The following is a 12,813-nucleotide window of genomic DNA, read 5'->3' as shown; positions in this document are numbered from 1 at the left end:
TCTTATAAAAAATATATAAGTCTGTAGATGTAGGTAGGTACCTAGTGTAGGTAGGTGCTTTTTCGGATACGTTTTTGTATTTATTCTTGTAAATAACATATGATTTAAAATATATTCGTATTAGGTTCAATCGTTCGACCCATCGGACTGGAAGTTTGAAAATAAAAATGAAACGGCGCGGAAAGAGTTGCTCATTCAATTTCGTGATTCAGCGTTTTATTAACTGTTTGATGAAAATACAAACGCCGGTAGTACCGATCTAGCTTGTTTGTTGTAATGGAGCATGCTAGTTTGATTGTAATTTGAATTTAACTAGATACAAAAGGAAATTTAACTTTTACCTACTTAACGTAATTTTCAGGATTCCGAATTTAAAAAGAAAACGCAAGCTTCCTAGAATTCACATTGGTCTCCACTGTCTGTTTGTGTCTGTAAAATACTTTGTTTTATTCAGAAACTATTACTTACGAGCAGTCGGGCTGTAAAACTGAAATCTGAAATTACAATTAATAATATGACCCGACTGATGACCCGTCATAAATCAAATCATAACCCGTCCTTTTCGCTTTGCCGTAGTCGGGTAAAAAAAGCCAGTATCAGGTGTAGGTATCTCCCGAAAAGGAAAGTGAGTATCAAGGTATTTTGACCTAATAGATAAGGGGCTTCATGTTGTAATATAGTTATATTATATATGTTATGATGTAAGACATGAATGCAAATAAATAAAGAATAAGTTGGTACCATCTTGAAAAGGACTTATTTAATATTTTTCCAATTCATAATATACCTACTTATTTCCTATGGTTACGAAGACATTTTACGCGAGTTGAATGTAGGTACCTACTTTTAACCCCTGAATAACACTAATAAAAAGGTTTTATAACTAAATATCTCGGTAGATAAATACCCACAGATAATAACCTATAAATGGGTTGCTAATAACTCCGTCCTTACCTCCATAAATATAAAATGAGGCATCGCTATGTGAAGAGCCATGATCATACGGCAGAGCGCACACGATCAAAGCCTCCGCGTCCCAGCCCTGTGTGCAATCGCTTGTGCTCTTCAATCCAATGAATTACCACACCTGACACACTCGTCCTTTTTAATGTTATCCTTTAATAAAACATGCTCGACGAACACCGTTTCCCATCAAGTAGGTAGGTATCTATTCTATACTAATACTAGCTTCTGCCCGCGGCTTCGCCCGCGTGGCCTACAGGAAACAAATGGCATTTTTTTTCAGAAACAAACATTATAACATCAGGACACGCACTCTAAACAGCACTGAATAACACATATAACCTTCCAACCCCCATTTCACTCCTTTAGGGGGGGGGGGGGATTTTCTAATAGTCCTTTCTTAGCTCACACCTAACCTCAAGAAAAAACCTACTTTCCAAATTTCAAGTCAATTATAATATCAATAATTAAAACTTTCCCATACAAACTTACATCTCCTATTTTACCACCCTTATGGGCAAATTTTCCAAAAATCCTAAAACACGTTTTTCGTAGTTTGTAACCGAAAACTCAAATACTATATTAAAATGCGAAAGTGTGTCTGCCTGTCTGTCTGTCTGCTAGCTTTTCACGGCTCTTCCATTTTACCGATTCAACGAGATACAGAGATATCTCACATCCTGAGGAAGGACATAGGCTATTTTTGGTCTCAGGACATCACACACCACAGGATTTAAGAAAATCACGGGCATAATTTAGAACCTAATATCTAAATGAAATTATTTTCTTTCAGTATCCACCTTGGACGAGTTATTACTTCAGACATTCGTAAGTTTAAAGGTTAAGAGTTGCGGTGCAGTGGCATTTACATAACTTTGAATTCAGTGGCGTCTCGGGTAACTTACTGGTGACATCGTAAATTCTACCAAACTTACAAAAATGCGCTCGATAAAAATTTCAATTCACAACTTATAGCCGTCTATGAATTAAATTATGATATTTTATTGGAGGAAGTAAGTATACCATCATTGAATAAATTCAATTCCTTCCCCTCCCCGTTTGCTATCTCGACCTGTCGCATACTATACCTAAACCTACTCGGTTTATGCCATTTATGCCCACCCGTGCGAACCTGGGGCGAATCTGGGCAAGTCAGCTACGTTTTTATTATCAAGTTATAATAAAACCTATTTTCTATAGCTATACCATAATTTCTTATTTCATCATACGCGTAAAATCTAACTTCCTCACGTGCCATTTTAACTTTGTGCCAAATTTCATGTCATAAGTACGATTTTAGTCTTATTTTAGTCGTGAACCGTACTTTTGACATGACAGTTGACCCATAGAGATAAAATGGCACGTGAAGAGTCATTTTGTACGGACTATAGTCTATAAGTATTGTCAATTTGATATCAATAAAATTCGTGCAATAAAATAATAAAATATCGCCTAAATCAGTAGTGATTATACACTCTTTGGTCTTAATTAAATATTGTTATTATAAAAACACAATTTGAATTATCCTTTTTGTAAATCTTTATTACGTTTTTGTTTTTATAATAGGCGTATTGTTAAAAATCCGCTATGGCAGACGAAGAAGACGAAGGTGGATTTGGTGGTTTATATGAAGACGGCCATTGGGCCTGGGATGACAGTACGAAAGAATTAGTCTTTATAAGGTCCAATATTACTTACTAGCATGTTAGGTACTAGCCATAGATTAATTATTGGTCTCGCATGGTACTAATGTTTTTAAATCCCTTTGGAACTCCTTGACTGATTTTCTGAGATAAAAAGCAGCCTATGTCACTCTCCAGGTCTTGAACTATACCTAATCATGTAAAAAATCACGCCAATCCATAGCTCCGTTGCGGCGTGATCGAAGGACAAACCAACAAACACACTTTCGTATAATTATTATTAGGGTAGTCATCATCATCATCATCATCATCATCATCAACTCATAGCCGGCTCACTACAGAGTACGGGTCTCCTCTCAGAGTGAGAAGGGTTTTGGCCATAGTCTACCACGCTGGCCATGTGCGGATTGGTAGATTTCACACAATTATGGAAAACTCTTAGGAATGCAGGTTTCCTCACGATGTTTTCCTTCACCGTTAAAGCAAGTGATATTTAATTAAGTACTTAAAACGCACATAACTCCGAAAAGTTAGAGGTGCGTGCCCGGGATCGAATCTCCGACCTCCGATTAAAAGACGTCCTGACCACTAGGCTATCACAGCTTTATGAGGGTAGTGATTATCTTCAATTCTTAAGTTGAGTCACAAGTCACAACTCAACACATGACGAAAAAGTGCTCAAAGCGGCTCCGGTAAAATGTGGAAGCATGACGTCAGTAAGACGGATTTTACTGTATGGGATTGTATGAAGTGTGTAATACGAACTGAAGGTATTCACATTGAGGGCGGGCGTAGAGGCAGATGCACTGAGCACCGTTCGTTTCACAGTATGGCGTGCTTTACACAGTTCCTTTTATAACAAATCGTAAAGGCATCGTTCAGTGTGACGCAAAAGGAGATTGCGGTTTTGCACTTCAGAGTTGATGCAATTGCAAGTCTGGCCAGGGCTTTATTCACATGCTCTATTAAGCATATAATACACACATACTTGGGTGGAGTCGATCCTCGCTACCAGCAGCTGGGTTAAGTGGAGCATATCATAAAGTATATAGGAGCGCCGCGACCAACTGTGTGACATGTGACACAAAATCTAGCCTCACCTAACTACGAGCCGTAATACATGACCACCACGACGCGGCACCGTAGCGCAACACCACGCTACGCCGTAGAAACGGTTGTTGGCAGCGGCACGCAGCGCCGTAGGTGCGTCGTCGCTATTCGACGACAAGCAACGTGCCGTAACGACGTGCCGTTCTACGGCGTAGCGTCATTGATGATGGTATCCCAGCCCTACTTTGGCCTCGTGCTTAGCTCAACAATACGCCAGAACAGTGGCATAGGTAGGTAGGACCTATTTTTTGTTTATCATTTTGATAAATTTTCAGTGATCTACCTCCGGAACTCATTGAAGCTATCCAAATACCAACAAAAGCTCCGACTGGAGCTATTGAGTTTAGAGATGACATTGATTTGATTGAACAAGTATGTACCCTTAATGATGATTTCATATTAATTTTTAATGGTAAGTTAGATATTTTATAAGTATAGGACATAGGTATGTACATATTTGTTTGGTTATTTTATAGGTAGGTATAGTAAAATAAAAGTAGTACGTGACAGGTTGAGATGCCAATCAGGATATGCGGCGGGGGGACCCCCAGCACACCCGCACGACACCCGCGCTCGCTCGCACCGGGTTTGCGCGGGAGGTGTGTGGGCGTGCGGGGCGTTCCCTCTCCGATTGCCATCTCGACCTGTCGTGTACTATACCTACAAACCTTATTATTATGAAGAAGAGAATCAGACTAGAATTTCTAACTTTCAACTTTATTCATTTTGCTGTTAAGATTCGGTTCCGGCGTCGCTATCAAAGGAAATTGAAGCCGGGCCAGCCAGATATTATTACTATACAGGTTTCTAGATATGCTTACAATAATCCCTTATTTAATTAAAGAATATATGAGTAAGTTAGGTACGTCTATCTAGTCGTGCTTACACCAAATTAATTTAAAACTAAAATCTGTAGGTAGGTACGTAACTGTAACAAACTAGAAGTAATAAATGTATGTACTTAACTACTTAGTATCAACTATAGTACTATTTTAGCCTTTTATTTGAAAACTAGATGATGCCCGCGACTTCGTCCACGTGGATTTAGGTTTTTTAAACATCCCGTGGGAACCCTTTAATTTCCAGGGATAAAAAGTCCTTCCCGGGATGTAAGCTAACTCTGTACCAAATTTCATCAAAATCGGTTAAACTGTTGGGCCGTGAAAAGCTAGAAGACAGACAGACACATTTCGCATTTATAATATTAGTATAAATAATTACTTGTAGAATTATAGAAATTGCAAAAAGAAGCGGTACCTAATAGCCTAGTGGTTAAGACGGCCGCCTCCTGTTCGGAGGGTCGGGGGTTCGACCACACGCACATCTAACTTTTCCAAGTTATTTGCGTTTTAAGCAACTCAATATCCCTTGCTTTAATGGTGAAGGAAAACATCATGAGAAAACCTGCATGCCGGAGAATTCTTCGTAATGTTCTCAAAGGTGCGTGAAGTCTGCCAATCCGCACTTGGCTAGCGTGGTGGACTATGGTCAAACTGAGAGGAGACCTGTACGCAGTAGTGAGCCGGTAATTGTTGATGATGATGATGATGATGATGATTGCAAAAATAATGTAGTGTGTAATAAATAATAATGATTACATCTATCTAAATATATAAAAGGAAAAGGTGACAAACTGACTGAGCTCAAACTACTGGACGGATCGGGCTGGGCATGTAGATAGCTATTACGACGTAAGCATCCGCTAAGAAAGGCTTTTTGGGTAATTCAACCCCTAATTGGGTAATTTAGAGGTTTGAAATTTATGTAGTCCACGCGGACGAAGTCGCGAGCATAAGTAAGTAATTAATATAATTAATTATTGGTTTTCTTAGGACGTCAAAGATATTGCCCTATACACAGCTCCTGTGAACATTTTGAGTCCAATGTTAATAAATGTGTTACACATCCCCACAACGGAGAGGTTCCTTCGGGCGCTCATCCTCTGTTGTCAGTATTATTTACAGGTATTAATTATTTATATTAAGAAATAATTAAGTTATGTTTTGTGGTCTCTATTATTAATTTCTACTTAGGTACCTCCAGTACGCGGCCGAAAGTGATGAACATCGGCCTTTAGAATGACATTTCATCTTTGTAGAGCGTTGTCTCTGTCACTCATACCCATATGACGCTTTGTCGGTCTAAACGACCGAGACAGTGCTCTACAAATCTGCTGTCTCCTTCTAACTTAAACTAAAAACTTCTATATCTTTCAATAAAAATAGGTTGAATGGAATTAGGAATACGACATAGATAAATTACTTTATTAATTAATGTTTAATTAGATACAAGCACATGCCCGCGACTTCGTCCGCGTGGATTTAGCTTTTTAAAATCCCATGGGAACTCTTTGATTTTCCAGGATAAAAGTAGCCCTTGTCCTTCCCCGGGATGCAAGCTTTCGCTGTACCAAATTTCGTCAAAATCGGTTGAACGGATGGGCCGTGAAAGGCTAGCAGACAGACAGACAGACAGACAGACACTTTCGCATATATAACATTAGTATGGATTAATCCTACTTACTTAACTGTAGTACACCGGGTCGAGATGGCAATCAGGGTATGAGGCGGGGGACGCTCCGCACATCCGCACGTCCCGCACCGGTTTACGCGACTTGACGCGAATAATAGGCGAACAGTGTTTACGTTCCAACTATTCTTGTTCTGAAATCGAAATTTCATTTTAAAGATAGCGGACGAAATGGCAAATCGCATTATAGAGCTGGAGACAAAAGTACGGACACCGCAGGGTGACGTGGTTGAAAGTGAATTCCGGAACAACTTATCGGATTTACGGCTTTTAGTGGCGAAGGAGTACAGCACAATGCTCATCGGTGAGAACTTTCCCAATAGTTTACAATACACATAAACATCATACTCCGCCCCCGCCAAGCGATTTAGCGTTCCGGTACGATGCCATGTAGAAACCAAAAGGGTATGGGTTTAATAAAAACTGCCATACCCCTTCCAGGTTAGCCCGCTTCCATCTTAGACTGCATCGTCACTTACCACCAGGTGAGAGTGTAGTCAAGTGCTAACTGGTATCTGAATAAAAATCTTAGAATTCTAAGTCTAGGTATAGCTGTTAATTATTATTTACTAGCTGATGCCCGCGACTTTGTACGTGTGGATTTAGATTTTTAAAAATCACTTGGGAACTCTTTGATTTCCCGGCATAAAAGGTAGCCTATGTCACTCTCCAGGTCTTTGACTAGGTATATCCATGCAAAAAATCACGCCAATCCGTTGCGACGAGATTGAAAGACAAACTCACTTTCGATATATGGTAGTGATTATTTAGCCTGTGGGGCTAAAGCTTAGCACAATAAATAATAACGTTTTTCAAATACGTCTTGTAAATAATTTGGAGTTTTCTTTATAGGTGGCAGTGACACCAAAAAATTCCATCATATGGGCCCTAACAAGAAACGTCAGTCGTTATCTGATAAAGATGCTAGACTTTTTGAAACATTACTACGTATGTGCGTACAAATAGTTTGGTTAGCACTTGGACGCAAGGCTTTCAATCAAATAGGTACCCACTTAATTCTATTAAGCTGGAGATAGACTTGTACCGTTTGTTTGTTATGTTCGAGGCAATTTTGTTACAATACAGGCGACACAGACTGACTTGTAACGTGTGTTTGTAATGTATCATTCGAGCTCATGGCTTAAGTGTGCTCCATTTTTAGGGCTTCGGTCGGCGGTTCGATCCCGGGCACGCACCTCTAACTTTTAGGATCTATGTGCGTTTTTAAGTAATGAAAATATCACTTGCTTTAACCGTGAAGGAAAACATCGTAAGTAAACCTGCATGCTTGAGAGTTCTCTATAATGCTCTCAAAGGTGTGTGAAGCCTACCAATCCGCACATGACCAGCGGCGTGGTAGACTATGGCCAAAACCCTTCTTACTCTGAAAGGAGACCCGTGCTCTGTACTGAGCCGGTGATGGGTTGATCATGATGATGATGAACACTTTAAGGGCCATGGCCTCAAATAAAGATATTTTATTTTATTTATTTATTTATTTATTATCATCTGCCTATCTAGTCCACTGTCCAGCACCTTGGAACATTGATGGCCATTGGCTTGTGAGTGGGTAAGGTAATAAATTTATGACATCATTTACTCCGAAATATTTCAAAAAAGCATCATGTACAGATAGGTATTAGCTACCAGCGGTACCTACAAACCTCAATAGTTTTAACTTAATGGAAAAATGTAAACTATGTAGGTATTGCTGTGGTTAACAAGGTTTTTCTTTCAAATCAGAGCTGGAAGTTAGCAGGGTATTTAAGTCTGAGATATTTAACTCCACGGAGCACAGGCTGCAGACTAACTATATAGCGAAGATGGCTAGGGAAGAGAAGTCGGTGCTGCTGGGCCACTGTGTGCGACACGACAAGAAATTGAACACTTGTTCACCTCTCATGAATGAAGTGTTCTGTCATCGGTACATCGACTATCGCATGATGGGGCTTGGAGTCATTAAGTGTACTCAGTAAGCTTGATTATTTTATAGACTACTTAGTTGGTGTAGCGGATTACCGGTACCCCACAGAACAAAGGCTGAGTTTGTTGTGGGCTCTTCTCAGACTTGTGCGCGTTTGGAACTCCCGTTATAGCTTTAGTTTTAAGTACGTTTTTAATTATCACCACTATGTCATCTTACAAATTACCAATTTTGACCATCAGTAAGCGTAACATGTTACCTATTCTGAATAAATAATTTGGCTTTGGCTTTATCTATTCCCTTTTTTTTTACGAAAATCTATACCAAGATCAAGGGGAATGAATCATCACTGACCTGGCTACTCCAAGTCCGTGGGAATATTATAGTTGTGGAACTAAGTATTTATGGTGATTAGGTAAGTGCTGAAGATAAAAAATCCTGAGAACCTCCCTTAACATCAGTACCCTTATTATAAATGCGAAAGTGTGTTTGTTTGTTGGTTTGTTGGTTTATTGGTTTGTCCTTCAATCACGTCGCAACGGTGCAGCGGATTGACGTGATTTTTTGCATGGGTATAGATAAAGACCTGCAGAGTGACATAGGCTACTTTTTATCCCGGAAAATCAACGAGTTCCCACGGGATTTTTAAAAAACCTAATTCCACGCGGACGAAATCGCGGGCATCAGCTAGTACTGAATATTTTCATACTCAGTACGTAATTTATTTTATTTTAACTAGTTTATGCTCGCGACTTACGCGTTGACTACACAAATTTCAAACCCGTTTTACCCCCTTAGGGTACGTCATAATAGCTATCTGCATGCCAAATTTCAACCCGATCCCTCCAGTAGTTTGAGCTGTGCGTTGATAGATTAGTCAGTCAGTCAGTTCATTTTATATATAGATTATAGTTTTAGCATATTTTGCTCTATAGGCCGTCACCCAGACTTCTCTATATGCTGCATGCGATAGCGGGCTCAGAAGAGAACTTTTCGAACTTAGGAATTGTTCTTGGGATCATCGGATTGCAGCGATCAACTTTCGATACAATGTTACGACCCCTGCCGACTGCCACCGGCGGCGAAGGAAAATCGAAAGCTTCGATGTACGTATTGGGATTCAATTAGAACGGGACATTAGACACGTTTAGATGTTTACGATAGGTACTAGAGCGTGAAAGTAATTGTGTATATTACATACACACGGGTACCTATTACATTTTATGTTTACGGAATGATGTGAAATAAAATTGTTTGATGTTTTGGGTAAGTAGATATAGTCCACGACAGGTTGAGATGGTATTCGGGTTATTAGGCGGGGGGACGCGGATGCCCCGCACACTCGTACGTCAGCCGCGCTCGCCCGCACCGGCGTGCTAGCGCGGGGGCTGTGCGGAGCGTTCCCTCCCTGATTGCCACCTCGACCTATCGCGTACTATAGGTACCTCATCATCATCATCATCATCATCATAATCAACTCATAGCTGGCTCAGTACAGAACACGGGCCTTCGCTCAGAATGAGAAGAGTTTAGGCCATAGCGCTGGCCACCACGTGTGGATTGCCAGATTTCACATACCTTTGAGAACGTTATGGAATATGGAGAACTCTCAGGCGTGCAGGTTTCCTCACGATGTTTTCCTTCATCGTTAATGCGAGTGATATTTAATTTCTTAAAACGCACTTTCTGAAAAGTTAGAGGTGCGTGCCCGCGATCGAACCCCCGACCACCCGATTAGGAAGCGGATGATGTTCCCACACCCACAGTATTTTTAAAACACCTATTCAACGATACCCCACACTATGGGGTAGACGAGAAAAAAAAATCATCCCCACTTTACATGTAGGGAAGCTACCCTAAAAAAATATATTTATCACAGTTTCTTAAATACTTAGCTTTTAAAGACTTTAAAAAATTTAATAGTTATGAGGAAGCGTGTACTCACTACGGTATCGGCTCACTGGAACATAGAAGGGAACAATGTGATATGTTGTTACTGCAAGCAATTTTAACCGGCTCAATCGATTGTCTTAGTTTACTCTCAGTCTTTTCATTTAATGCTCAACCTTCAAGAACGCGTCACACGCGCCTTCTAAATGTTCCCAAATCTAACTCAAATTATGCGCGAAATTCTATAATTCCACGCTTGGTACGTACTTATAACAATCAGTTCGCTGAGTTTGACTTATTTTACCTATCAAACAATAAATTTAAAAAGGAATTAAGAAACTATCATCGTAAAACAAAAAAAAGTAGCTAACATCTAAATATGCATGCAATCATACACTCCCATTTACACACACACACACATGCACACACGCTCACACATACTCATAAGCACACACTCTCACACGCATACACACACACATACAATCATACACACACTGTTGTAATTTTATTTTATTATTGTATATACCTACATTTATTCTAACTCTATTCTGTTAAAATAGTTTAATTATAATTTTAAGTAATCTCTTTTGGCCTTCTGTTATACCTAGATTTAAATTTAAATAATAATTATGTATTTACGCTGTTGATTACTTTCAAATAAACAAAATAAAATAAAATCACAATTTTATTTCATCACTTTGTCGGCGTGACTAATATTTATACCCGATGCCAAATTAAAGATTTCTAGCACTAATAGTCTCTGAGATTAATCGAGGACGGATGGACGGACGGACAGACGGACGGACATGGCGAAACTATAAGGGTTCCTTGTTTACTACGGAACACTAAAAAGGAATGTATTTTCACGACTCGGATCGGATGAGTGCGTAACCGCCGTTATGCTGCATTCCGACTTCTGACATGCACTTGACCAGTAATTAATTTAATTATGAACAGATCGTCTCGAAGCTATTCATCTAAGAGCACCACAAGTAGCTCTATAAGGAAAAGTCAGTTGGTTAGCAAGAAGCAATATCCTGATATTGTCTTACCTCGAAAGGATTCACGGATGTAAGTACTAAAACTTCTTATTTTACAATGCCACTGAGAAATTCTTATTAATAATTAATTAAAACGCAAGAAATATGAACATATTCATGCATTATATTACAATGGTTGACATAGTGAGTAGAATTCATTGATGTACAAATTTTTTATATCAATATGTTACCCAGAGCGTGTTTAGATCACGTTTTGAATTATTTTTAGCTTGCATCTCCAGAGTAAATAAGGAACCGTTATAGGATCACTTTCTTGTCTGTCTGTTTGCCGTGTCTGTCAAGACTCAAGACCCATTAAGGGAATCAAAACCTATAGGACAGGTACTTTCTCACTGCTCAATCTGTACTTACCCTAATGTAGGTATATATATTTAAAATGTATTTACAGTGCGGAGTTTCCTTCACAATTTCCTGATGAACCTGAAGAAATTCCGCCGTGTAGTGAGACGCAGCGGCGACGCTGGCAGAACAGACTACAGAGACTTCTTCATCCGCATTAGACAAATAAATTGTTTATACTCTCGACGCTTTTTTTCGCGGGGGGGAAAGGTAACCTTTGAACATTCCGCAAATTATGCCGCGGATACGGAAATCGCATTCCTGTACAGAAAAGCTAATAGGTATAGTCCGTGACAGGTTGAGATGGCATTCGGGGTATGAGGCGGGGGACGCCCCGCACACCCGCACGTCACCCGTGTGCGCCCGCACCGGGTTAGCACGAGGGCTATGTGGGTGTGTCCCTCCCCGATTGTCCTGTACCTGTCGCGTACTATAGGTACCTAAGGAATATATACGAGAATATAGGGAACGCAGCTCGTTACCTATATTTTGTAGACTTGAACTAAGACTTGGAATTTAGAGTCCTACAAAACAGGTAGGTAAGTATGACAAAAATGCCACGTGCATCGAAATTTAATGAGAGCTCATTTTTTCACTGATCTTGTCGCTTTAAATAGCTCTTTTGATTGAAATTCGATTATAGCTTTAATATTTAATTTGCATTTTAGACTGCTTTTCAAATACCTATGTCATAATTTTTTTTGAAGTATTCTTATTCAGATTCAATATCGACAGCCTACCTACATCATCCTTAATGATATTTTATAGACTACTTACCTAGATGGATTCTACTGTCTAACTCTGTGGGTTCAGCCGCGAATAGAAAGTGGTCACAATTTTTTCACCCGTAAACATTGCAATCACCAATTTAAGAAATCATGCCGCATGATAATACTCTAGAATAATGATATTACGTAATAAATAAAACGTACTAAATAATTACGTAATAAATAATAAACTTAGGTAATATTCATGTCTTCACGTATTTTTGGAAACGTTTATGTCCAAAGTACTTATTCCTATTAATATAAATAATTGGATACAATTCTGACAGGATAATCACGACATTTCATGCAAGGGCTAATATGAAAAGAAAATTATCCGTGATAGGTACCTATGGCACGATTTTGTTTTTAATATGGTGTTTAGGCCTTGAACTTATTGTCGTTTAATTTTATTGGTAGGCTCATCGTACTTTATCGGAAGCGCGGATCCACCCTAACTGACTGTGGCGTAACAATACTTTTTAATACAGTTGCTCAAAAAGTGGCGTATTGCAGGGACGTATAGCGTTCGGGATGTGGGCTATTACATACTCGTGCTTTTTTTTACCTTTCTTTCCCGAACTCGTGCG

The 12,813-nt window shown here is 39.4% G+C and overlaps 1 protein-coding gene across 2 annotated transcripts; it reads left to right on the top strand.

Annotated features, from left to right (window-relative positions):
* Positions 1-2,512: 2,512 nt before the first annotated feature.
* LOC117983358 (protein phosphatase 1 regulatory subunit 36-like) lies at positions 2,513-11,620 on the top strand. Of its 2 annotated transcripts, XM_034969886.2 has the most exons (10): positions 2,513-2,645; positions 3,992-4,088; positions 4,454-4,519; positions 5,549-5,680; positions 6,405-6,549; positions 7,098-7,250; positions 7,989-8,217; positions 9,105-9,275; positions 11,017-11,130; positions 11,509-11,620. In XM_034969886.2, exons 1-10 carry the CDS (start codon positions 2,551-2,553, stop codon positions 11,618-11,620), a joined length of 1,314 nt encoding a protein of 437 aa, XP_034825777.1. In that variant the 5' UTR covers positions 2,513-2,550. The 2 variants fall into 2 exon arrangements, with proteins under 2 accessions (XP_034825777.1, XP_034825778.1); XM_034969887.2 differs by lacking the exon at positions 4,454-4,519.
* The last annotated feature ends 1,193 nt before the right edge of the window (positions 11,621-12,813 follow it).

Source organism: Maniola hyperantus, chromosome 6 (assembly GCF_902806685.2).
Source record: "Maniola hyperantus chromosome 6, iAphHyp1.2, whole genome shotgun sequence".
In the NCBI taxonomy this organism is placed as follows: domain Eukaryota; kingdom Metazoa; phylum Arthropoda; class Insecta; order Lepidoptera; family Nymphalidae; genus Maniola; species Maniola hyperantus.
Note: the sequence above shows the minus strand (reverse complement) of the source record. Positions and strands in the feature narration are given on the sequence as shown.

Coding starts and splice junctions, on each gene's coding strand:
- LOC117983358 (XM_034969886.2), top strand. CDS start 2,551: ATGGCAGACGAAGAAGACGAAGGTGGATTTGGTGGTTTATATGAAGAC. Junction 5,681..6,404: donor GTTGTCAGTATTATTTACAG/GTATTAATTATT, acceptor TTCATTTTAAAG/ATAGCGGACGAAATGGCAAA. Junction 8,218..9,104: donor GGAGTCATTAAGTGTACTCA/GTAAGCTTGATT, acceptor TTTGCTCTATAG/GCCGTCACCCAGACTTCTCT.